Genomic DNA, 27,506 nt, shown 5'->3' on the forward strand with positions numbered 1-27,506 from the left:
GGATTGAAGCAGGTAGCCCAGGGCACGGCACATTGAGACGGGCATATGCGGTCTTTGCCCAAGGTAGCCAGCCCCAGGTGGAACTGGGACTAGAACCCAGGCCCCTTAATTCCCAGAGCTCGACCCTAGCCCTCCCCAACAGCGGGAATACACACTAGTAAGGATTAAATGAAAAAAGGCCGAACGAATCTACCAAAGCCGTGGTGCGTTTCTACGTTCCCTCTGCCGGCGAGGACCGTTTTGTAGAATCGCGGGAACTTGGAGCCGTCCACGGGGCCGTTCCGCTCGTCAGCTGGCGTAAAGTTTAGACCGGGGGTCAGCAACCTCTTTTTGCAGAAGACAAACAAAACCTTTGAGCGGTTGGTGCACAAAGAGCCGTGTCATTTACGGCCTCCCACTTGTCACGAGATATCACTGCGTCACGCGGTGCAGGTGCATTGTGATATCACATTAGGTCGCACGGCTGCTTTGTGGCAACAGCCGTTGCGGCCAGCTGCGGGGAGGACGGAGTCGGGAATGGGGACGGGAAAGGGAAGAGAAGAGGAGAAGTCTTCTGCTGCTCTGACTGGAGAAACCTCGCCCTGCTCCATCCCATCCCCCTGAATGCTCCCATATAATAATAATCATGGTATTTAGGTGCTTCCTATGTGCCAGGCACTATACTGAGCGCCGGAGTGGATACAAGCAAATCGGATTGGACGCAGTCCCCGTCCCACGTGCGGCTCGCGGTTTCAATCCCCATTTTACAGATGAGGTAACTGAGGCCCAGAGAAGTGAAGTGACTTGCCCAAGGTCACACAGTGACAAATGGCGGAGCCGGGGTTAGAACCCATGACCTTCTAACTCCCAGGCGCATGTCCTAGCCCGCCTGCCATGTTGCTTCTCTGTAGATTATCAGGTAGCCCTTTGGCCCGGCCCCTCCTCCTCCTAACTGCAGCCCTCTGACCCTGCATCTCATGATGGCGTTTATTAAGCGCTTACTGTGTGCAAAGCACTGTTCTGAGCGCTGGGGAGGTTACAAGGTGGTCAGGTTGTCCCACAGGGGCTCACGGTCTTAATCCCATCATCCTTATCATCATCCGCAAGGCTCAGTGGAGAGAGCGCGGCCTTGGGAGTCAGAGGTCATGGGTTCGAATTCCGGCTCCGCCACTTGTCAGCTGGGTGACCTTGGGCAAGTCACTTAACTTCTCTGTGCCTCAGTTACCTCATCTGTAAAATGGGGATTAAGACTGTGAGCCCCAAGTGGGACAACCTGATCACCATGTATTCACCCCCAGCGCTTACAACAGTGCTTTGCACATAGTAAGCGCTTAACAAATACTACCATTATTATTATCGCCTCACTCTCCAGATCTCAGCCCATCCCCAGAGACTCTCCATAGTCACCGGGCTCAGCGGGGCTGCTCTTTGCCCCTGCTTTCGACCTCCCCCCAGATCCCCTCCATCTCCCTTTTACCTCCTCCACCCCACTTTCTTACTTCTGAATCACCTCTCAAGCTTTCAAAATCAACCCCGTCCACCCAGGCCTCTGACCCCACCCGCCTTCCGAAAACATTTGTTCAGATGAACGTTATAGGCAGTTCTTGATTTAAGACGCATGGAATTATTTCAGATGACATCTGCACCACATCCAAATTCACACCTAGTTGCAACTTCACAATCCATCGATCTCAGCTTTATGATATGAGCCTCCATTTTAGTACAATGCTTCTTTTAGTAGAGAAGGCGCGTGGCTCAATGGAAAGAGCATGGGCTTTGGAGTTAGAGGTCATGTGTTCAAATCCCAGCTCCGCCAATTGTCAGCTGTCTGACTTTGGGCAAGTAACTTACCTTCTCTGGTCCTCTGTGACTTCATCTGTAAAATGGGGATTAGGACTGTGAGCCCCCAGTGGGACAACCTGATCACCTTGTAACCTCCAGTGCTTAGAACAGTGCTTTGCACATAGTAAGCGCTTAATAAATGCCATTATTGTTATTATTACAAGGTCTGGGAATTTGGGTGGGCTGGGAGAGAAGCAGGGAGGCAGTAAGGAAACCATTTTTTAAAACTACGGTGGGGCGAGGGAGCAGATTTGTAGAGTCCAGGGGGGTCAGTCAAGTCAGTATTGTGGTTAAGTAAAATCCAGCTACCCTGTCCAAGGAGCATCTGTGAATATCAGAAGTACATGTACTTCCCAAGCGCTTAGTACAGTGCTCTGCACACAGTAAGCGCTCAGTAAATATGATTGATGATGATGATGAATGTAGCTAACTTACCTACAATTGAGTTCACACTTGGGTAATTTAGGTAGAGAAGCAGCGTGGCTCAGTGGAAAGAGCCCGGGCTTGGGAGTCAGAGGTCATGGGTTCTAATCGCCAAGATCCGCCCTTTCCTCTCCATCCAAACCGCTACCTTGCTGGTTCAGTCTCTCATCCTATTCTGATTGGATTACTGCAACAGCCTCCTCTCTGATCTCCCACCCTCCTGTCTCTCCCCGCTTCAGTCTATACTTCACTCTGCTGCTTGGATTCTCTTTGTACAGAAACGCTCTGGGCGTGTCACTCCCCTCCTCAAAAATCTCCAGTGGTTGCCCGTGAACCTACGAATCAAGCAAATACTCCTCACTCTCGGCTTCAGGGCTGTCCATCACCTCGCCCCCTCCTACCTCACGTCCCTTCTCTCCTTCTCCAGCCCAGCCTGCATCCTCCACTCCTCTGCTGCTAACCTCCTCACTGGGCCTCGTTCTCGCCTGTCCTGCCGTCGACCCCTGGCCCAAGTCCTTCCCCTGGTCTGGAATGCCCTCCCTCCACAGATCCACCAAATTAGCTCTCTTCCTCCCTTCAAAGAGAGCTCACCTCCTCCAGGAGGCCTTCCCAGACTGAGCCCCCTTTTTCCTCTCCTCCTCCCCATCCGCCCCCACCCTACCTCCTTCCCCTCCCATAGCACTTGTGTATATTTGTACAGATTTATTACTCTATTTATTTTACTTGTACATATTTACTACTCTTCATTTTGTTAATGATGTGCATATAGCTGTAATTCTATTTATTCTGACGGTTTTGACACCTGCCTACATGTTTTGTTTTGTTGTCTGTCTCCCCCTTCTAGACTGAGCCTGTTGTTGGGTAGGGACCGTCTCTATATGTTGCCGACTTGTACTTTCCAAGCGCTTAGTACAGTGCTCTGCACCCAGTAAGCCCTCAATAAATACGACTGATTGAATGAATGAATGGTATTTGTTAAGCACTTACTATCTGCCAGGCACCGTACTAAGCACTGGGGTGGATACAAGCAAATCGGATTGGACGCAGTCCCTGTCCCACGTGGGGCCCACAGTCTCAATCCCCATTTTACAGATGAGGTAATTGAGGCCCGGAGAAGTGACGTGACCTTCCCGGGGTCACATAGACAAGTGGTGGAGTCAGAATTAGAACCCATGACATTCTGACTCTGAAGCCTGTGCTCTAGCCACTCCGCCACGCTGCTTCTCAGGAGGTTTTCAGATAGCCCTCGGCCCTGCTCCTCGTACAGAAATACAGAATAACCACATGACACGATCCCTGCTCACAAGGACCTGACCCTCGTAACAGGGAGACAAGGAGAAAAAGCCCGTACACCTGAGAGGCTGATCGGGGAAGGCTTCCTGGAGGAGGAGGGATTCCAGGAGCGCTTCTGGCAGATTGTGATAAAAGTTCCAGGCTGGGGAACAGCGGTGAGGGAGTTGAGCGGGAAGTACATTCAGAAAGTGGGCTGGGGAAGAGAGAGCCAATATGTGAAAGGAGGAGAACTGGAGAGGGCATTGAAGCCATCGGTTAGGAGTTTGGCTTGCTCTGGACAGACACAGACGCTTCTAAGAAGCAGCGTGGAAAGAACCCCGTCCTGGCAGCTGGGAGGATCTAGATTCTAATCCTGGCTCCACCACTTTGTCTGCTGTGTGACCTTGGGCAAGTCACCTCACTTCTCCATACCTCAGTCACCTGGTCTGTAAAATGGGGGTGAAGACTGTGAGCTCCATGTGTGACGGAGACTGTGTCCAACCCAATCACCCTGTATCTACCCCGGCGCTTAGTTCAGTGCCTGGTACATAGCAAACCCTTACCAAATGCCACAGTTATTATTCTGAACATGAAGAGATTTGTGCTGAGCCTTTCAGGAAAGTGATCTGAGTAGTGGGTGGCCAGATAGACTAATAAAACCCTGACTAGTAGCATTCAAATTGATTGAGATTTTGCTATGACAGTAGAGTAACTGGGCTAGGAATCATTTTGATCCAGCGGTTACTTTTAAAATTCCCTATACAGGTGGAACTTGGGTTACAACCACCCCATAATGCGCGTAGTCTAGGGATATCCTGCACTATTTGCTGATTTACCCCAGCGTGGAAGCCCCATCTCTGATGTTACATCCAATTGCTGTTGGTAAATCAATTCCCTCCTGCCCCTTTCTCTTTTCACCCCATTCTCCCCCTGCCCACATTCTTGCCTCCTCCCTTCCTGCTCCCCTGAAATTTGAGTTTTTATCTCCAGGCTCCCCTTCTCGTTCCAGTTTTTTTGTTGTTATTTATTAAACTATAAGGCCATCAGCAGCTCAGAGCCCACCACCTTCATGGCTTCTCTTGCCATCCAGAGTCCTGCTTCCTCAACAACTTCTACCACCGTCCATCCCCCTCCTTATTTTCCATGGCTTTGGCCAGGGTAGGGACACCAGGCGACAAGCAGGAAGGGATTGCAGGCCTCAGCAGTGGCCATGTTCGTAGCAGAACGATCACTATGGTTACTTAAAAAAAAACAACAGAAAAAGAAAAGGACTAGAGCGTAGACCCAGGGGAGGGGAGAGCCGAAAGCTGCTGAGGACAGAGGGAGGGATTTATATGGTGTTGTGACATGACGGCATTGCTCGGTCGATTTCCCGTAATCCCGGGGGCAGATCCCGTCCCCAAAACAGCCATTCGCGATACACCCAGGTGACGCTCCTTGATGGGGTGGCGCGGTGCATCTGGAAGTGATTTTGCTCCGCTCTTAATTGATGAAGACAAATCAGTAGTGGTTTCTGAAGTTGGTGGGGGTAAAGTACGTTAGCTCTGCTGTTGACCCGGTGGAAAGAGCATTGGTCCCGAGAGGCGGGACACCCGCGTTCTAGACCGGAGACCATAGAGGCACTTTGCAATCCTGGCCTGCTCGCTTGCCAGTTGAAAATGCTTCTGAAAACTTGAGTTTCTGGAGCGTGGTATTGAAAGGACAGCCGGCTGTTCCTTTGTTATACATTTTAGTTTGCTGTGCATTCAATTGTGGTGTGAAGAACTTACTAGGTGTCAAGCAGTGTGCTGAACACTGAGGTGAATGCAAGATTGAGTGACGACATGGTCGCCGTTTCACACAAGGCTCACGGTCCAAGTGGGGGAGGAATCACTCATAAAAGAGAGAAATTAGGGACATTTTAAAAATATAGAAATGAAAAACTACAAGCCAGGAGGAGGTAGTACCGTTACAAGTTCGGCAGCGGTCTTAAGTCCGTCATGTTTATTGAGCGCTTACTGTGTTCAAAGCAATGTACTAAGTGCTTGGGAGAGAACCCAGCGGGCGTTCGAGCAGATGGGAATTCCCTCTGCTTCAGGTCCCCTGGTATTCATGGGTTCAAATGCCGGCTCCGCCAACTGTCAGCTGTGTGACTTTGGTCAAGTCACTTAACTTCTCTGGGCCTCTGTGCATCTGTAAAATGGGGATTAAAACTGTGAGCCCCCCTTGGGACAACCTGATCGCCTTGTAACCTCCCCAATGCTTAGAGCCGTGCTTTGCACATAGTAAGCGCTTCACAAATACCATCATTATTAGTATTATTATTGAGTCACACGTGAAGAAAGAGCGCGGATCGCTCTCTAAGGGTGGTGGCACATTGCGGCGACATGGATGCAGTGTGTTCCCGTGGGAGCCGCTTGCCGCTCCGAAGCAGGCAGGCAGTGTCCTCGCCGCTGAGCCGTGACCCAGGGGTCACAGGCCTCTCTGCCCTGCTTGACTCATTTGGCCATTGGGCAAAATCCTCACTGGACTTGGCCCACAGAAAGATTTCAGCCTGGGCCGGGCTCTCATGGGTGGCTGGCTAGTGGCTGGCGATAAGGAAGAGTATGACTTGGAAGCCAGGCCAGGAATATAAGACTACTGCCAACATACTCACTGTACCTCCATCTCTATAATAATAATAATGATGGCATTTGTTAAGCGCTTACCATGTGCAAAGCACTGTTCTAAGCGCAGGGGAGGTTACAAGGTGATCAGGTTGTCCCACTGGGGGCTCACAGACTTGATCCCCATTTTACAGATGAGGTAACTGAGGCTCAGAGAAGTGAAGTGACTTGCCCACAGTCACACAGCTGACAATTGGTGGAGCCGGGATTTGAACCCATGACTTCTGACTCCAAAGCCCGTGCTCTTTCCACTGAGCCACACTGCTTCTCCATCTTCTCTATCTTACTGCTGACCACCTGCCCACTTCCTCCCTCAGCCTGGAATGCCGCCCTCCTTCATTCATTCAATCGTATTTATTGAGCAATTACTGTGTGCAGCGCACTATACTAAGCGCTTTCATCTACGACAGCCCATCACTCTTCCCACCTTCATAGCCTTATTAAAATCCCATCTTCTCCAAGAGATCGTCCCCAGTTAAGCCCTCTTTCCTCCACTCCCTCTGTCTTCTGTGTCACCCTTGCACTTATATTTATAATAATAAAAATTATGGTACTTGTTAAGCAGTTACCATGTGCCAAGCACTGTTCTAAGCCGTGGAGTAGATAGAAGTTAATCAGGTTGGACACAATCCCTGTCCGACATGGGACTCACACTCATCCCCATTTTACAAGGAGGGAACCGAGGCACAGAAAAGTGAAATGACTTGCTCAAACACAGCAGATGTATGGTGGAAACGGGGACATATCTAAATATCTAAAATTGTACGTATCTATAATTTTCTTTAAGGTCTATCTCCTCTCCCCTATCCCCCCCAACGAGGCTGTAAGCTTCTGGTGGGCAAGGAATGTGTCTGCCATCTCTGTTATATACTCTCCCAAGTGCTTAGTGCAGGGCTCTGCGCACAGCACTCAATAAAACCCCTATGGATTGATTGATACTGTCCCCTCTACGAGTGTGATGAAAGGAGAACCCCTAAACTTTCTTGTGAAAGTAGAGTCCCAGGGATGCAGGGAAATTGGGCAAGGGGAACCTCACACGTGGACAATTTAAAACACCCATTCATTCAATCATATTTATTGATCACTTACCTCGTGCAGAACACTGTACTAAGAGCTTGGAGTAATAATAATAATAATAATAATGGCATTTATTAAGCACTTACTATGTGCAAAGCACTGTTCTAAGCGCTGGGGAGGTTACAAGGTGATCAGGTTGTCCCACGGGGGGCTCACAGCTTTAATCCCCGTGTTACAGAAGAGGGAACTGAGGCACAGAGAAGTTAAGTGACTTGCCCAAAGTCACATAGCTGAAAAGTGTGTGACTTTAGGAATTGGAATTGGAAAGTACAATTTGGCAACAAATAACGCAAATCTAATGTTTTCAAACGTAATAATCATCTGTTGGATTGTTCTGCCCTCAGAGTGGGTCGAGTGATTTGTTAACAATTCACTTAGGTAATAATTCTATGGGGATTTTGGAAAGTCGGTGGCACAGTGATTTGATCTGGTTAGTAAACAATTGTGTTGGACAGTTAATTATGATCAGGTTCAATTTCTGAGTGGTAACAATTAAATATCATCTCTCACCTCCTCACCCTCCCTTTCCCAGCCATATACTAAAGGCGCAGATAAATAGGTCTTCAGACCTGAAATTATTGAGCGCCTGCTGTGTACAGAGAATTATACTAAGCGCTTGGAAAGTACAATTCAGCAACAAATAGAGACAATCCCTGTCTACAATCTTTAGGGTCCAGTGCAGCTTGTCTGTTGTTTGAGATGGGAGATTGAGAATCACTGGATGTGAGGGGGAGGGATTTCCAGAGTCAGAATATGGGCGAGGGTTTAACGATGAGATGGACTAGGTCCAGATACAGTGAGTAGGTTGGCGTTAAAGGAGAAAAATGTGCCTGTTGGGTTATATTAGTTTGGGGGCAAGATGATCGAGTGCTTTAAAGCTGATGGAAAGGTGTTTCCGTTTGCGGAGGTGGTTGGGCAACCAATGGAGGTTCTTGAGTGGGGAGACACTCACTGGGCTGGAATCTTAGTAGTCTTCTGTAAATAGGACAGTCTGAACTTGAAGTCTGGATTGTTTAATTAAGTGGCAAGAAACACTGAGAGAAATATTACAGAGAAAGATGCAGTAGTAGTTGACAGTATTCTGTAGTATCGACAAGATTCCTCAATAAAAGTATGCAGTTCTTCCTGGAGTTTATAGAAATTTGATTGTCTCAAGAGCTGGGGTGCGTAAAAGTCAAAGGCTGAGGATGCTCAGCATTATTAAGAGGGGGGAAGAAAAGCTTTATGACTTTTAGAACAGTATTAAATATAAAACGAACCAAGTGGTTTTCACAAACACTAAGTGCTGAGCATTTTCCTTTCCTATTGTTCAATCTGCCATCAATCGTGCTTAAGAAGGAATAAAAATAGGTAGGCTGGAGAGCGACCGGAGAGTGGGAGTGATCTACAAAGAGGGTCTTCGACCTCTAATGTAAATATTTACTCCGGCTGCAGTGAAAAACGGAACCGAGAGCCATGTCCACAGGAGTCACCAAAGGTGTTGATTGTGACTTGCTTTCCCAGGGCCCTATTTATAGAAAAACTGGTCCCGAGCCAGTTTCCTTTGTGTTAAAAGAAATAATTAGGACTAGAGATGAGGTGCTATCTTAAGTAACTGCACCGTGGTAGCCAAAACCAGTTAGCTTCAAACCAGTCGGCAACACAGACAGCCTGAAGATCCAGCTTCTACCCTTTTACGAAGAGTACAGTGTAACAGATTTGATACCGTCTGAAGGGAGAGACAGACGTTAGAATAAATAAGAGGTATGTACGTATGTGCCGTGGGATTGAAATTGGGGCCCGAACCCAAGTGCAAGGGAATAGTAGTGGGGAAATGAGGGCTTAGTTAGGGAATGCCTCTTGGCAGGGCTTGACTTTAATAAGGCCTGGAAGCTGGGGAGAGTAGTGGTCTTTGGGATACGAAGAGGGAGGGAATTCCAGGCCAGAGAGAGGATGTGGGCGAGGGGTCGGCTGCGAGATCGACGAGACTGAGCTAGGGTGAGTAGGTTGGTGTTAGCTTTTAGTAGGAAATGAGCAAGGTAAGATAGCACGGGGCGAGGTGATTGAGTTTCAAGCCAGTGGTAAGGAGTATCTGTGTGATGCAGTGGTGGATGGGCCTCTTTAAGGGCATCTTCAAGCCTCTTTTTCTCTTTCACACTTCTTCCCACTCAATCATTTCTCCCTTTTGACGTGATCACCGGGACAATGTGTGTTATATTGTCTTATGTCTTTGGGGAGACGGTAGCTATGTCCTTAAGGAGGAACATTTTTCCGGGAGGGCAACCGTTAATATTTCTTGGCTTGCGTATGGTTTATTCATAAAGCCCATTAAATTCCCATATATCTGCCTGCAAATTATCTGCAATTTTCTTTAAGAGTCGAGAGTATGTGTAAAAACAGAAGATTTCAATTACCAGGAATTAGATTTTTTCTTTTTGTAAATTTATCTTAATGGTACTTAAGCGCTTACTGTGTGTCAAACACTGTTCTAAGCACTGGGGTAGGTGCAAGTTAATCAGGTGGGGTACAGTCCCTGTCCTGCATGAGGCTCACAGTAAGTAGGAGGGAGAACAGGTACCCCCATTTTACGGATGAGGAAACTGAGGCAGAGAGAAGCTAAGTGACTTGCCCAGGGTCACGGAGCAAGCAGTTGGCAGAGCTGGGATTAGAACCCAGGTCCTTCTAACTTCTAACTAACTTCTGACTAACGTGATCTTAGTTTCTTTCCCTTTCTTATTTTTTACAGTACTGTTTCACTGTTTCTTTCCCTTTCTTATTTTTTACAGTACTCTTAAAGAAATTCATATTTTTAGGTAACTGAAATAGGAAAACAGAATGAAATGAAGAAAGCACAGAATTATTAGTGTAAAAATGAGCTCTGGGTGGAACAGAGACTGTGCCTGGATCTGGTTATCATCTGTGTACCTCAACACGTAATACTAGGTTAGGCACAGAGTAAGTGCTTAACAAATACCATTATTATTATTATTATTACTATTATTATAATTACTACTATTATTACATAAAACTTTTGGTATTTATAATCATTTCACTTTGAGTTTCACTTGTTTTTAGGTATGTTTCCCCAGGCAGGTGGACAAACGACATCTTCGCCTTTTAAAAATATCAGACTAGACTTCAGTACTACGTTAAAGTATATTGAGACTTTTCAATAATACATTATTACAGATAAATTGCTTTCCTTTTGTTGACAGGAGGAATTCTGAAATTTCCAGCTCGAACGTCAAAAGACCAAGAAAAGAAAAAATGCCAAAACCTGTAAGTATGTTTTATTCCTCTTTGTGTTAGCATGCAAATAGCACATGGCTGTCAGCGAACTTATCTCAAGTAATAACCATGACCTTTTCAAATCTCAAAGACTAAATAAGATCAAGAGAAGAAGCAGCGTGGCTCAGTGGAAGGAGCCCGGGCTTTGGAGTCAGAGGTCATGGGTTCAAATCCTGGCTCCGCCAATTGTCAGTTGGGTGACTTTGAGCAAGTCACTTCTCTGTGCCTCAGTTACCTCATCTGTAAAATGGGGATTAAAACTGTGAGCCCCACGTGGGACAACCTGATCACCTTGTATCCCCCCAGTGCTTAGAACAGTGCTTTGCACATAGTAAGTGCTTAACAAATACCGTTATTATTATTATTATGATCAAATTTAGTTTGTTAGGTGCAACGTCATTCATTCGTATTTATTGAGTGCTTATTGTGTGCAGAGCACTGTACTAAGCGCTTGGGAAGTACAAGTTGGCAACATATAGAGACGGTCCCTACCCAACAGCGGGCCCACAGTCTAGAACTTAATTCAACTTAATTTGAATGTAACTTAGAAATATAAGTGTAACAAGAAACTGCTCATTATTCATCAGATATTTAGTTGGTGAGGAACCAAGTGAAAAACAACGGAAATTAGCAATATCTATAAATTATCAAGAGGAAGTGAATTGTAATGAATTTGCATTTTAGAGTTGAAAGAAAATACCTATTCTTTTTCAAATTGCATGCAGTTCATCTATAATATTGGGGCTACACGGCAGAAGGAGCTTATGTTGAGGAAATTGCACATTGCAGTGTTCACCCTGTGCCCAGCGCTTACTACAGTGCTCTGCACACAGTAAGCACTCAGTAAATACCACCTATTGCCCAAGGCCAGCCACACTTACCATTTCTTCCAGCGCCTCATCGCTCGGAATTCATCTTGTCATCGGAAGAATGTTCTGTTTGCAATCCAGCCAAAACACATGGTGCCAACATATCTTTCTTGAAGAAAGACACCAATGGCCCCATCATCTCAGTTGCACGTATTTACTTATCCTGCAAAGAACCATCTGGTGATTCTCTTGACTGCACGATTGTATTCTTTCAAATGCCAGCGTGCGGATGATGGCGAAAGCCTGGGAATTTGGACGAGTTTCCCGGAGATGTGGGAGCGCGTTTTTGTCCCTCGTTGTCTTCTGCAGCGTGGCTGTGCTGGAGAAGAAATTGAATATATTGAGCGGGACCAAAAGCCCACTCCATAGCCGTGCTATTGGAGATGGAGAGTGGGTTGGCTGGGACACACCGCAGCTCTAACCTGGCCACCCTTCCCACCCTAAAGTAGCCAAACTTACTAAGAAATTTCTGCATCTGTCAGTCACTCAGCGGTATTTATTGAGCGCTTACAATGTACTGACCACTTGGGAGAGTACGATGCAAAGAACTACTGGACACGTTCCCTGCCCATAATGAGCATGTTGTATAGGGGATTTAGGGGTCCAGGGGATTATAATAATAATGTTGGTATTTGTTAAGCGCTTACTATGTGCAAAGCACTGTTCTAAGCGCTGGGGGGAACACAAGGAGATGAGGTTGTCCCATGTGGGGCTCACAGTCTTAATCCCCATTTTACAGATGAGGGAACTGAGGCACAGAGAAGTGAAGTGACTTGCCCAAGGTCACACAGCAGACATGTGGGGGAGGTGGGATTCGAACCCATGACCTCTGACTCCCAAGCCCGCACTCTTTCCACTGAACCACGATGCTATGGCAAGCATCATGGCCCAGTGTCAAGAGCGTGGGCTTGGGAGACAGAGGACGTGGGTTCTAATCCCGGCTTCGCCACTTGTCTGCTCTGTGACCAAGGGCAGGTCACGTAGCCTCTCTGTGCCTCAGTTACCTCATCTGTAAAATGGGGATTAAGACTGTGAGCCCCTTGTGGGACAGAGACTGGGTCCAACCTGATTACCTTGCATCTAGCCCAGGGCTTAGAACGGTGCTTGGCACATAGCGCTTAACAAATATTATTATTGTTATCTACTGATTGTGTTAAATGCTTTTGCAAGATCAGTACAAACCATCGTGGTGGTGGTCCCTGTGCTTAGTTGTGTCTGATGTCAAGGGGTATTCCCAAACTGGGCAAACTATTCACTTCTTGTGCTTCTTTGGTTGGATCTCAACTCAAAAATCAGGAAACCTGGATATTAGATGATGATGTATTTGTTAAGCGCTTACTATGTGCCAAGCACTGTTTTAGGCGCTGGAGTAGATACAGGGTAATCAGGTTGTCCCACATGGGGCTCACAGTCTTAATCCTCATTTTACAGATGAGGTCACTGAGGCACAGAGAAGTTAAGTGGCGTGCCCAAGATCACACAGCAGACAAGTGGCGGTGCCGGGATTAGAACCCACATCCTCTGACTCCCAAGCCCGTGCTCTTCCCACTAGGCCACACTGCTCCTCCGAGATGACCCGAAGTGTTTGCAGAAACTGATCTCCATTTGGAATATTAATTTAGTGTTCCTTGGAACTAAGATTCCTTTATTTTATATGTAAAGATTATAGAGTATGTGCAGGAATGTCACTTTATGATTTATATAAACCACGTGATCTAATCACTATAATTTAGTAAAACATTCACTATATTTGTTCATCAGGACTTGATATTCAGTAAGCACACTGACTGTCTTCTGCATGTTTTTGTCTCCACAGATCAATGTAAGAGTTACGACAATGGATGCAGAATTGGAATTTGCTATTCAGCCCAACACCACGGGTAAACAACTTTTTGACCAGGTAAACTTGCCCCCAATATAATTCGACCTTTCTGTTGCTGTTTTATAAAATGCCTGATGTACGTAAAGCAATTTTAAGCCGGACTGTAGCCCGTCGTCGGTTAGGGGTTGTCTCTATCTGTTGCCGAATTGTAATTTCCAAGGGCTTAGTACAGTGCTCTGCACACAGTAAGCGCTCAATAAATACGATTGAATGAATGAATTCTCGTTTTCTGTGCCATTATGTTAAAGCCTTTTCTGATTCTTGGTTCATGCCAATATTGTTCAAGAAGGTTGTGGGAATTACCCAGTAGCGCGGGGACTTTTGCTCTCCGTAACATGTTTTCTGTCAAAGTAACTGCATGGCCTGGGAGTCATGAGACCCGGGTTCGATTCCCAGCTCTGCCACTGACCTGCTCTGGGACCATAGACAAGTCATTTGACATCTCTGGGCTTCAGTTTCCCCGTGTAAAAAATGGGGATAATATTGTGAGTCTTGTGTGGATCTCATCTCCTGATCTTTGTATACCCCCAGTGCTTACCACATAGTAAGCACTTAATAAATATCATACTTATTATATATACCACCATCCTCAGCTATTGGTGCAATTTCCTGCCCCTCCTTCATCTTCCTGAACTTGACATCTCCTGTATGTACTGTTTGTACATATTTATTACTCTATTTATTTATTTATTTATTTTACTTGTACATATCTATCCTATTTATTTTATTTTGTTAGTAGGTTTGGTTTTGTTCTCTGTCTCCCCCTTTTAGACTGTGAGCCCACTGTTGGGTAGGGACTGTCTCTATATGTTGCCAATTTGTACTTCCCAAGCGCTTAGTACAGTGCTCTGCACATAGTAAGCGCTCAATAAATACGATTGATGATGATGATGATGTATGTCTCTTTTTTTAATTTTTTTAAAACTTAGAAACGGCCATTGTCCCCACTCCCACACCTTATTCCATCCCATTTCCCTGCCACGACCATGTGGAGGGGTGGTTTTGTTTTCTCTCTTTCCCTCTCTCTCCTGCCCTCCCACCCCTCCGCTGACCCTTGTCAATAGCTGCTTGCCCCCACAGTCCACTCCGTCCTGCCGTGGCCCACCCCGGCCTCCCTGGATTGGGAGAGGAGCAGCCAGTAAACTAAAAGTCAGCACGTTAAAAAAAGGAAATAGTCCGGTTATAAGGGCTGCAGTGGCATGGCAGCGGGATTGAGAGGCTGGTGAAATAGATTGGGAAGCACGTATGAGCTGAGGAGACGGGAAGTACGAAAGCCATGCCAGCGTGAGGAGAGGCAGGGAGCGCCTTAACTGTCGAAACACAAAGTTGGAAGGCCAAACGCAGATTTCTTCCCGAAGCAATTTCTACCAGGCTGTCGTGAAACTTCGATTACCCTGTGGCAGACAGGAGAACCATAGTGATCTATCCACCTCCCACATTTCTGGGATCCTTTTCCCAACAACCTTTTTCTCAGTTGATTTCGTAATTTCCCAAAGCTTAGTAACATAACCTGTGCCCACTTCAGATGGACAGATTTCTGTCAACGGCATTTCTTGAGCACCTCAGACTCTATCCCAGTGCTTAGTACATTGCCCAGCACAAAGTAAGCACTTAACAAATACCATTACTATTATTATTATTATCCCTGTCCCACATGGAGCTTAAGGTGTAATAATAATAATAATTGTGGTAATTGTTAAGCGCTTCATTCATTCATTTAATCGTATTTATTGAGCGCTTACTGTGTGCAGAGCACTGTACTAAGTGCTTGGGAAGTACAAATCGGCAACAGATAGAGACAATCCCTACCCAACAAGGAGTGCTTACTATGTGCCAAGCACTGTTCTAAGTGCTGGGGTAGATACGAGGTAATCAGGTTCTCCCACGTGGGGCTCACAGTCTTCATCCCTATTTTACAGATGAGGTAACAGGTCCAGAGAAGTTAAGTGGCTCGCCCAAGGTCACACAGCAGACAATTGGCAGAGCTAGTATTAGAACCCATATCCTCTGGCTTCCAATCCCGTGCTCTTTCCACTAAGCCACGCTGCTTCTCTAAGCTCTGCGTGTGGGGAGTGGGAGCTGGAAATCTGGGCCAGCAGTAATAATAATAATGATGGCATTTATTAAGCGCTTACTATGTGCAAATCTGTGTTCTAAGCGCAGGGGAGGTTACAAGGTGATCAGGTTGTCCCACGGGGGGCTCACAGTCTTAATCCCCATTTTACAGATGAGGTAACTGAGGCCCAGAGAAGTGAAGTGACTTGCCCAGGGTTACACAGCTGACACGTGGTGGAGCTGGGATTTGAACCCATGACCTCTGACTCCAAAGCCTGTGCTCTTTCCACTGAGCCACGCTGCTTCAGAGTAGGGGAATGGGGGAGCTGAACTAACCCACATGATCAGGAAAATCCAATGAGGTGGAATAATAATAATAATAATAATAATAATGGCATTTGTTAAACACTTACTATGTGCAGAGCACTGTTCTAAGCCCTGGGGAGGTTATAAGGTGATCAGATTGTCCCATGTGGGGCTCACAGTTTTAATCCCCATTTTACAGATGAGGAAACTGAGGCACAGGGAAGTTAAGTGACTTGCCCAAAGTCACACAGCTTACAATTGGCAGAGCTGGGATTTGAACCCATGACCTCTGACTCCAAAGCCCGGGCTCTTTCCATTGAGCCACGCTGCTTCTCTTGGAATGCCACGAGAAAGTTACAACAGCAAGAAGAGAAATTTTCTTGGTTAGAAAATCGAGTTTGCTCTAGTCTTCCTGAGTTCCTTAAATGGTTCCTTCATATATAGGGTTATTATCTCCAACCGTCAGGTGTAGACATTCAACTGATGCTGACATGTTTGTTTTCAGGTGGTGAAGACGGTTGGTCTACGTGAAGTCTGGTTTTTTGGCCTTCAGTACGTGGACAGCAAAGGCTACTCAACTTGGCTAAAGTTGAATAAAAAGGTAAACTACCCGTAAAACTCTGATAACTCTCTAGATGTGAGCTCCTTGTGGGTAGGAATGTGTTCTAGTGCACTCTCGCAAGCGCTTAGTACAGTTCTTTGCACACAGTAAGTGCTCAATAAATGCGATTGACTGAATGAGTAAATGATAACCTGTGATCCCCAGCACTTATCTGTTTGCATATGGAGGCTAATGAAATAATGTCACCAGGAAGCAAATGCAGCAAAATCAAAACGTGATTGACCTGGGGGATTGATTTGCTGCATGGCTGAACTTGGTCGGGGCGGGGGTCTCGCCGGCTGAGTGGGATCCCTTAGTGGTAGTTGTAGAGACCCAGATTGGCGTCGTTTTGAGTAGGATGGAGTTCCCGCCACGTGCAGCGTTCAGACCTGTTCGGCGGTCCCGGGGGTTGCGTGGGTTTCTTGAAGGCTGAGGAGCTCAGAAATGGTGGAGACCTCTTTGGTCCCGAGACCAGTCCACCATGGCGTCGCAGAAGCTATTCGAACTCTAATCGGTTCCTCCGGAGGGGTTCTTGGCCCCGAAGTGTCAGGAGCATGGCTCATTCCTCGTTGGAGGTGCCGAAACTATTACCACCATCCGTTAAATAGTCCAGCACAGACAGAAGGGTAGAAGGTAGCCAGCCTTGGACCCAAATGGGACTTGGGATCATCTGCAGCTTTGCAGTCACGTAAAAACCCAGTTTGATTCTGGAGATTCCCTGACTAATCCCTGATTTCCCATGCCCTCTCTCCCCTCTGCATCCACTGTACACTTGGATCTTTTAAGCCCTTGATAGTCAACCCACTGATTTCTTCCACCTGGTCCGTATAGCAACCGGCTTTAGTGACGGACTCTGCTCAGTTATTAAATGTAACTAACACCCAAGAACAATCTGCCAGTTTCTCAGAATTCATTTTTCATCTTGGAATTCTGCCAAAAGGGACACAGTTTTTGAAACCTGCAGCTCTGGTGCTAATAGTCTTGCTTCTAATACACTGCAACATTATTGTTTCAGGTAACACAGCAAGATGTGAGGAAAGAGAATCCTCTGCAGTTCAAGTTTAGAGCTAAATTCTTTCCTGAAGACGTGTCGGAGGAGTTGATTCAGGAAATCACCCAGAGACTTTTCTTCTTGCAAGTGAAAGAGGCCATCTTAAATGACGAAATCTACTGCCCACCAGAAACTGCTGTCCTACTCGCTTCATATGCCGTTCAAGCCAAATATGGAGATTACAATAAGGAGGTTCATAAACTGGGTTATTTAGCTAATGACAGACTTCTCCCCCAGCGGTAAGTAGAGGATGCCTTTATTTTGTGGGTGCCGGCCGTGTGTCCTCGAGTCGGGCGTATCTCCTGAAGAGAAAATTGTGTTTGGGGTTTTAATTTGTCGGTTGATTTTGGTAGCATGGACCTTTGACTACTTTGGGAGTCAAAGTACCATTATTCCTGTCCAAGGCCACCTGGGGAACCCCACCTGATGGGCAGATCTCTCTGGCTTTAGCTCTTTCACTTTGGCTCCTAACAATAATAATAGTAACCGTGATAGTTGTAAAACACTTACTATGTGCCAGGCACTGTACTAAGCGCTGGGGTAGATACGTGTCTGTCAGGTTGGGCACAGTCCCTGTCCCACATGGGGCTCAAATTCTCAGTCCCCATTTTACAGATGAGGTAATTGAGGCACAGAGAAGTTAAGTGACTTGCCCCAGGTCACACAGCAAACAAATGGCAGAGTTGGGACTACAGGCACCCTCCAGAGTCAAGCTGATGGACAGGGTGAGGTCAGGCCAGCCAGGACTTGAGGTGCAGATTGTCACTCGGTTGGAGAGCTTGCCCAGAGACACAGTCTCATGAAGAATTGCCCATCCACAAGGCCTCGAGCTCATTTTTTTCTCTTTTTCCTAATGGTATTTGCTAAGCGCTTACTTTGTACTTAGCACTTGGGCAGATACAAGCTAATCGGGTTGGACACAATTCATGTCCCACGTGGGGCTCACAGCCTTAACCCTCATTTTAACAGATGAGGTAACTGAGGCCCAGAGAAGTGAAATGACTTTACCAAGGTCACACAGCAGACAAGTGGTGGAGCTGGGAGTAGAACCCAGGTTCTTTGACTCTGAGGCCCTTGCTCTTTCCACTAGCCCATCGCCCCTTTCCTGAACTGCAACAGAAAGTAGTAGTATACGATCCTCTTCCTAATTTCTGGCTAATGAGTGAAATATCAATTGGCACAGCTTAGGTATCCTGTAAAAAAAAAAAAGTTTTCAATCTGATATTGACCACTTGAAACGTTAAAGTGCAATTCCTATTTCTAAGGAGTTTAAAATCTTCGGAGGCAGAGGAACAGGGTTTAATTGATGTCAGCCATCATTATGAGAAGAGGTGTAAATAATAGCATGGGGGGGCCAATCGGCTGGTGGGAGGGTAGACAACTGAAGCAGGAATCCATCACTGGGCTGGAAGGAACCTGGAAAAGCCATCGGGTTTGATTCTTTGCCTCCAGATTCATTCATTCAGTCGTATTTATTGAGTGCTGACTGTGTGCAGAGCACTGTACTAAGCGCATGGGAAGTACAAGTTGGCAACATATAGAGACGGTCCCTACCCAACAGTAGGCTCACAGTCTAGAAGAGTGGGTTCACAGTCTAGAAGGATGAATGACTCCATATCACAGGACAGATGAATTCCTGAAAGTCTACTCTTTTCTTTCAACTCGCCAAGAAATGGGGATGTCTCAACTTCCTCTGGAATTTACTCCAGGCGCCCATTACTTTGAAAGCCAGAATAAACAGCGCTTGACATATAGTAAGCGCTTAACAGATCACAAATAAGAGAACTAGAAGGGTATAAAGGATACGTATGTAAGTGCTGTGGGGCTGTGGAAGGAGTGAATAAAAAGTGCATAAGGGATACAGATCCAAGTGCACAGGCGACGCAGAAGGGAAGGTGAAAAGGGTTCATGAGGGTATAGTAGGGGACGACCTCTAGAAGCTGTGATTTTGCTAAGACTTTGAAGGTGGGGAGAGTGATCTGTCGGCTATGAAGAGGGAGGGAGTGGGCGAGGGGTTGACAGTGAGATAGATGAGACTGAGGTATAATAAGTAGTTTGGTATGAGAGGAGTGAATTTTAGTAGTTAAGCAAAGTATGGTCGGAGGGGAAGAGGAGACTGAGTGCCTTAAAGCTGATGCTTAGGAGTCTGGGGAGATGGATGGGCAACCATCAGAGGGTTTTTTAAGGAGTTGGGGCACATGGATTGATTTTTTTTTTTTTTAATGATCAGGGCAACAGAATGAAATACGAACTGGAGTGGGGAGAGACGGGAGGCAAGGAGGTCAGCGAGTAGGCTGAGTCAAAGTGGGATCAACGTAGTAGTAGCATGGAAAGGAAGGGGTGGATTCTAGAGCTGTTGAGAAGGTAGAACCAGAGGGATTTGGGGACAGACTGAATATGTGGGTTGATTGAGAGAGAGGAGTAGAGGATAATGCCAACTGTCTCTGTCTAATTTTAGCCTATTTCCCCAAACCTTGACTTTCAGTCCATTGTCTAAAAGTATGAATTGGTAGAGTTTCCTTTTATTTTTTTTTATTACTTTTTTTAGTGTTTTGGAGCAGCACAAACTGACAAAAGAACAGTGGGAAGAAAGAATACAGAACTGGCATGAAGAACACAGAGGAATGTTAAGGTAGATGAGATCATTTTTCCTCAGTTTATTAATAGCTTGTTTCATTTAATAAATTGACTTAATTTCCTCAAAATCACCTTGTGTTTACATAAATTGACATCTAATTGCTAACATTAAAGCAATTCGACAATTTCATTTTGGAGTGACAAACACAATTTGCTCTTGTTTTGTTTTTTGTTTTGTTTGTTTTTTTTTCCATCTAATATAACCCGGTGTCTTTATTATTTCAACAGGGAAGATTCTATGATGGAATATCTGAAGATTGCCCAAGATCTAGAGATGTATGGAGTCAACTACTTTGAAATTAAGAATAAAAAAGGAACTGAATTATGGCTAGGAGTTGATGCTTTGGGTCTAAATATCTATGAGCATGATGACAAGTAAGTAAATTAGAGACATAACTGGAGCTGGTTTGGATTTTTGATCTCCCATTGGGAGAAGTGTAAATAATAGAAGAACTTAATATTGCTTTCTTGAGTTTTAATTTGGGGAGGAAAAAGTAAGGGACTTAATACCTCACAAAGCTGCCCTGAACTTTTTAATATTTTGATGTCTTTTATTTTTTGTATTCTCTCTTCTGAATCTTTGATATGGGACTTTTTTAAATTAGGAAAGCGGTTACTTAAAACCAAAAGCTGCCTGAGGCAGATATTTAGACCTATTTTTCTGGAGTAATGTGCCTCGCTTTCACCTTGCATGCTTCTGAGGTGCAGCCACCTGTTTTGCTGATTATTATTATTATTGTTACTAATAATCATCATCATCATCTTTTGTATCATGCACTTACTACATGGTAATCTATGGAATAAATGCAAGGTAATCAATTCAGACACGGTCCCTGTCCCACAAGGGACTTAAAACTGAAATGGGGGAATGGATAAATAGCTTTTAATACACATCTATTTGGAGAGTACAGTATTAATTGATTTATTCATCCAGTCATATTCACTGAGGGCTTACTGGGTGCAAAGCACTGTACTAAGCGCTTGGGAGAGTACACTATATTTACTATTCTATTTATTTTGTTAATGATGTGCATCTAGCTTTATTTCTATTTGTTCTGATGACTTGACACGGGTCCACATGCTTTGTTTTGTTGTCTGTCTCCTCCTTCTAGACTGTGAGCCCGTTGTTAGGTAGGGACCATCTCTCTATGTTGCCAGCTTGTACTTCCCAAGCGCTTAGTACAGTGCTCTGCACACAGTAAGCGCTCAATAAATACGATTGAATGAATGAATGAGTACAATAGAACAACAAACATACATTCCCGGCCTACAACGAGCTCACCGTCTAGGGGGGAGACAGCCATTAATATACATAAAGACATACATAATAGATAAATTAGTAGATTTACTAGGCATGATCCCTGCCCTCAAGGAGCTTACAATCAAGCAGGAGAGACAAACACTCATACTACAGAGAGAAGGAAGTAAGAAAGTATAAAATTAGGTACATAAGTGCCAAGGAAAGAGATGTTTAGTACCCGAGGGCTTAGGAAGTGTGGAAGTGCTGAAGCAGCTTTGAGGGGAATAAAAGGTTGGGAGAGTAAAGAGAGAATTTCAGAAGGGCTTGAAGATGGCAAGAATAGTGTTCTGCTGGATGTGAAGCGGGAGGGAATTAAGGCAGAAAGGAGGGCAAGAACCAGAGGTTCGTGGTGACAAGAATGAAGCACAGTGAGTAGGTTGGCTTGAAGGGAGTGAAATGTGTGAGCGGGGGTGTCATGGAAGGAGAAGAAACGATAAAGAGGGTCAAGGAATCTGATAGAGTGCCTCTTAGCTACTAGAAGATAAATTGAAAACAAATAAATTACAGGCAACACATTAGTGGGAACAGTGAAAAATGTAAGAATCAAAATTTAACATTTTTAATGGTATTTGTTAAGCGCTTACTAAGTACAAGTACATGCTGAGAAGCAGCGTGGCTCAGTGGAAAAGAGCACAGGCTTTGGAGTCAGAGGTCATGGGTTCAAATCCCGGCTCTGCCAATTGTCAGCTGTGTGACTTTGGGCAAGTCACTTAACTTCTCCGTGCCTCAGTTACCTCATCTGTAAAATGCGGATTAAGACTGTGAGCCCCTCTTGGGACAACCTGTTCACCTTATAACCTCCCCAGTGCTTAGAACAGTGCTTTGCACATAGTAAGCGCTTAATAAATGCCATCATTATTATTATTACTACTAGGGTAGATACAAGATAGGTTGGACACAGTCTCTGTGCCACATAGGGCTAACCAACTTAATCCCCATTTTACAGATGAGGGAACTGAGGCACTGAGAAGTGAAGTGACTTACCCAAGGTCGCCAGCAAAGTAGCCGTGCCGAGCTTCCAGTCCCGTCTCTATCCACTAGACCACACTGCTTCTCTATATCTACAATTTATTTCTACTGATGTCTGTCTCCCCTCTAGACTATAAACTCGTTGTGGGCAGAGAACGTGTCGACCAACTCTGTTTCATTGTATGCTCCCAAGCGTTTAGTACCGTGCTCGGCACACATTAAGCTACTTGTTGCTGAACTGTACTTTCCAAGCGCTCAGTACAGCGCTCTGCATAACGTAAGCGTTCAATAAATATGAATGAATGAATTAAGCACTCAAATACGATTGATTAAATATATTAATAGGATTAAATCGATCTACAGTACTCAGAGGGGGCAGTTTTCCAGCACCTGTCCACACCGGGCCACTGTCCTTAACTCCTGATGGTGTAACAGTTGGGGAAGAAGGCTGTAGACGTGACGCTTTGTGCTCATTCTTTGTGAGAGCTCACCATTGTTAGAACAAAAGCAATGTTGTCTTTCTTTTAAAAGAGCTAAAGAAAACTGAAAAGCGAAAGCGCTTCCTTGGGTTTAGTAGGGCAGAGACGCTTTTTGTGTAACCTGAAAAACGTGTCTCAATATTGAGACCGAATCAGAAAGGAAAAGAGTGCTAGAAACAGCTTCAGTCGACAAGCTGTGATTTATTCTTTTCTCCCTTTTCCCTCCTCCGTCGTTGCTAGTATTGTAGCCGGGTGACAGTGATTGAGTAGAGCGGGAGAATATATTTATTACTTGTAAATAAATAAATGGTCTTTGTAAAGAGACTGATGGTACGCTTAGATTCCTGTCCCCACAAGGAAAAACCTATCTTTAACGCTATTTTGATCATTTTGTGCTACAACTCTTTAGCTCAAAATTGAAAACTGAGGCAGATACGCGGAAGATGCTCGTTGCATTGACCATTAGATGGCATGGTAACTCTTAATAAGCTGAAGAAGAGAAGGTTTTACTCGTTCGCTAGACTTCTAACAAGACTAATTCTTTGGCACTCCGTACCTATATAGGATATGTATCTCTGAAGTATGTTAGTGCACGTTATAAATTAAAGTACTAAGAATAGTTGAGATTTCATGTGAGACATCATGTATTCGAATGGCCTTGTTCGTCAGTTTACAAGTAATTTTACTAGCCCTTTCCACACCAAGCAGTAGCCCAGCATTAATGGTGAAACATTAGTAGTTTAAACTAGTGTACTCAGTTCAGAGAGTGATGATGAAACTGAAGACAAATTGATTACTCCCCCAAACTTAATGTAATCTTCAAAGTGAGTTTAATTTCTTTCTGCTGTTGAACTTATTCTCGTTCACACGGACTGTGTTAATGTGACTTTGGGCAAGTCACTTAACTTCTCTGTGCCTCAGTTACCTCAACTGTAAAATGGGGATTAAAACTGTGAGCCCACTGTGGGACAGCCTGATCATCTAGTAACCTCCCCAGTGCTTAGAACAGCGCTTTCCACATAGTAAGCGCTTAATAAATGCCATTATTATTATTATTATTAGCAACAAAACTATTTAAAAGCTGTTTAGGTGGTGCCGTGTTAGGAGATATACTGAGGAAATTATATAAATATGATCCTTGGCCTTATGGCGCATGTGGCTCGTCATTTACCAGTATTCAACCTAAAAAAACAACCTAAATGAAATTTATTTGAAATTTTGCAGATCGAGGAAGGAATTGAAATAATCTAATTCATGCCCAAAGTAAAACTGGAAGCAGTGTTCATTCATTCAATTGTATTTTTTAAGCGCTTACTGTGTGCAGAGCACTGTACTAAGCGCTTGGGAAGTACAAGTTGGCAACATATAGAGACGGTCCCTACCCAACAGTGGGCTCACAGTCTAGATGGATAGAGCCTGGGCCTGAGTGTCAGAAGGACTTGGGTTCTAATCCTGGCTCTGCCACTTGCCTGCTGTGGGACCTTGGGCAAGTCACTTGGTTTTTCTTTGCCTCAGTTACCTTATCTGTAAAATGGGGATGAAGACTGTGAGCCCCCATTGGGAATGGACTGTGCCCAGGTTGATTAGCTTGTGTCTACCCCAGTGCTTATAATAATAATAATAATGATGGCATTTGTAAAAGGGCCTGGCCCATAGTAAGTGCAGAACAAATACCATAAAAAATAAAGAAATGGGAAGAACTGGTTTTTTTTCCTTTATGGTTTGCATTTTCAAAAGGTAAGGTAATTTGAGTCCACCTACACCAATAAGTATTTAAAGCTAGTATAGCATTTTAGACCTGGGAGGGTGTTTAGAGGTCCATTTATTCTAGACTTGTGCTTTGGGGCAGGATTCTCTTTACCTCCCCCAGAAAGATTTGTGGGCAGTGCATGAATTTTGTGACTAATGAAATAAATGTTACTGGAGTAGAGTCTTGCACACCTGCAAGCTATCCTGCAGCTAAATTTTGGGGCAAACGATAGGATTAATAGCATTGGGCTGGGATGGATGGTATGGATGTCAGGTCTGGATAAATCCCACTGAAAGAAAGGAAGGGAGGAAGGCAGTGTGGCCAAGTGGTAAAGAGCACGGTCCTGATTCTGGGAATCAAGGGATCTGGGCTCTAATTCTGGCTCTGCCACTTGTCTGCTGTGTGACCTTTGGTAAGTCAGTTACCATCTCTGTGCCTCAGTTTCCTCATTTATTATTTTATTTATTTTCCTCAGTTTCCTCATTTATTATATATTTTAAGGCATTTATTAAGCGCTTACTATGTGCAAAGCAGTGTTCTAAGCGCTGGGGAGGTTACAAAGTGATCAGGTTGTCCCACGGGGGGCTCACAGTCTTAATCCCCATTTTACAGATGACGTAACTGAGGCACAGAAAAGTTGTGACTTTCCCAAAGTCACACAGCTGACAGTTGGCGGAGCTGGGATATGAGCCCATGACCTCTGACTCCAGAGCCGGGCTCTTTTCCACTGAGCCACGCTGCTTCTTGTAAAATGGGGACTACATACCCATTTTCCCTTCCACTGTGAGCCCCACGTGGGACAGGGACTGTGTCTGTCGATTATCTTGTATCTGCCCCAGTGTTTAGTACAGCACTTGGCGCATAGTAAGCACTTAACAGATACCACAATTCCTGTCAGATTATTTTAGGGAGAGAGGGAGCAGGGAGGAAGGGGCATTCAGGGAGGTTTCTTCTTGCAACCTCTTCAGCCTACTTCAGTGTGCTCCAAGAGGAGGAAACCAGGGCAGGTAGAAAGACCGCTTATGTACCAACTTGTACTTCCCAAGCGCTTAGTACATGCTCTGCACATAGTAAGCGCTCAATAAATACGATTGAATGAGTGAATGACAGGGGATGGAGGAGAACCTAGCCGCTTGGTTGTTCCCGATCCCTGCCACAGTTTGCCCCAGCCACAGTTTCCTGCAGCGATGTTTTGGGTCAGATTGGGGAAGAAGAACTTTCTCTGTGAGTATAGATGCAAAGTCTGGGCGTGCAGGTGAGGATTCGATGCTAAGGTAATCCATGAAGATCTCTAGCCTGAATTGTTCCAAATTAAAAATTGCTTTCTCTTCATGTACTTCCCAAGCGCTTAGTACAGTGCTCTGCACACAGTAAGCGCTCAATAAATACGATTGAATGAATGAATGACCATCAGGAATGCCAATTCTGAGAGGTTAATGACAACTCACTCCTGTTAGGAAAGGAAATGTTGTTTTCTAGAATTCCCACAAGCCAAAGTATTTGTATTCAATTATTGTAGAAGAAATTCACAGAACAGCAGTGTGGGGCTGGGAGTCAGGTGTCTTTGTTTCAGAGTTCTTGCTCTGTGACCCAGAGCAAGGTACTAAGTCTGTCTGGTTCTCAGTATTCTTTACTGTAAAATGGGTGTAAGTGCCTGAGAATCAGCATGGCTTAAAGTGGATAGAGCACGGGCCTGGGAGTGTGAAGGTCATGGGTTCTCATGGTGGCTCTGCCATATATCTGCTGTATAACCTTGGGCAAATCACTTCTTTGTGCCTCAGTTCCCTCATCTGTAAAATGGGGATTGAGTGTGAGCCCCATGTGGGACAGGGACTGTGTCCAGCCTCATTAACTTGTATGTACCCCAGCGCTTAGGGCAGTGCTTAACACAAAGTCAATGTTTAACAAGTACCATTATTATTATTATTACTATTACCTTGCCCTTGAACCCTGTGGGGGTCAGGGACCATTTCTGATCTGATTATCTTGTGTTTGCTCCATACAGTGCTTGGCACATATCCTTTTTTTGTTTTTTATTCACGGTGAAATTGCCTACTATTTTAAAGGAAAATTGAATGTCTTTCTAAAAATAGTCTCTCTCCCCGGTTGACAGGAAAGTGGAATGACAAACCTTGGTCCTTGAGAACAACAATGCGTGGTGTTAAATTTCAGACTTGATGTTTTGAATACCCACTTGCGTGCTTTGAATTTAAAGGTTAACATTTCTTTTTTGAAGGTTGACACCCAAAATTGGTTTTCCTTGGAGTGAAATCAGAAACATTTCGTTTAATGACAAAAAGTTTATCATAAAGCCAATTGACAAAAAGGCCCCTGTGAGTAAAACTTTTGTTTTTTATGTATTAACTGTTCAGATTTACTGAGATGTTTTCGACTTTTTGGACTTGCATTGAAAGTTACTTTGTCAGTAGCATTTATCTTTTCCGTTGGGTAACTTCTTGTTGATGATCATATAATCACGGAGTAAAAAGGGGCCCTCAGAGACTAGCGAGGCCTTATCTCCTGGCAAGTGAATGCCTAAGTTAGTTGTGATTTCCATTGTGTATCCTTCTTAAAATACTTTGGGGGGGACGTGGCGGTGAGGAGTGTGGAAAATTCCACAAATTACTCTAGTAGCCTGTGGCGTTGAGAGACCTGTCATTGAGAGAGTTTTTTTAGATCCAATTAAACTCAGTGCAAGGTATGTCCACGTTTGTCTTCTGGCCTGTGGTGAAATCTGTTAGCATATTTCCCATAAAGATTTCATATTCTTAAAGACAGTGAAAGCTGCCCCTTTGCTTGCTTGCTCTTGTCTACCCAATCCCACTTCTTTAACCTTTCCCTTTTCAGACCTATTTTTCACCCCTTTATTCATCCTTTAGTGGGACACTGTCATTTTATGGAGTGAACAATTATCCTGTTAATTTTCTATTCAAAATATACGGAAGCATAAATGCCAACTAGATGGTAGTACTTGCCTCCGGTTTTTCGATCTGGACTCCCAGTTTGTCACCTTGTATTTCCTTCATTATCCAACAGCTTCCAGTCAAGGTTGGAAAGATTCCAAGGGTGGTTTTCTGGCCTGTTGGATCTTTGAAGCCTCCC

The 27,506-nt window shown here is 44.9% G+C and overlaps 1 protein-coding gene across 5 annotated transcripts in view; it reads left to right on the forward strand.

Annotated features, from left to right (window-relative positions):
• Nucleotides 1–27,506, forward strand: part of RDX (radixin) — a 63,085-nt gene that overhangs the window by 13,934 nt on the left and 21,645 nt on the right. For 2 of the 5 annotated variants that reach the window (XM_038761578.1, XM_038761577.1), the window contains exons 2-8: nt 10,433–10,496; nt 13,191–13,274; nt 16,123–16,218; nt 17,234–17,508; nt 19,818–19,901; nt 20,135–20,281; nt 26,641–26,737. In XM_038761578.1, the coding sequence (XP_038617506.1) occupies nt 10,485–10,496; nt 13,191–13,274; nt 16,123–16,218; nt 17,234–17,508; nt 19,818–19,901; nt 20,135–20,281; nt 26,641–26,737 (795 nt within the window). In that variant the 5' untranslated portion in view covers nt 10,433–10,484. Of the gene's footprint in view, nt 1–8,772; nt 8,982–10,110; nt 10,173–10,432; nt 10,497–13,190; nt 13,275–16,122; nt 16,219–17,233; nt 17,509–19,817; nt 19,902–20,134; nt 20,282–26,640; nt 26,738–27,506 lie in introns of those variants that run through there. The other 3 variants (XM_038761576.1, XM_038761575.1, XM_038761579.1) reach the window with 3 other exon arrangements.

This window comes from Tachyglossus aculeatus, chromosome 20 (genome assembly GCF_015852505.1).
Source record: "Tachyglossus aculeatus isolate mTacAcu1 chromosome 20, mTacAcu1.pri, whole genome shotgun sequence".
NCBI classification, from domain to species: domain Eukaryota; kingdom Metazoa; phylum Chordata; class Mammalia; order Monotremata; family Tachyglossidae; genus Tachyglossus; species Tachyglossus aculeatus.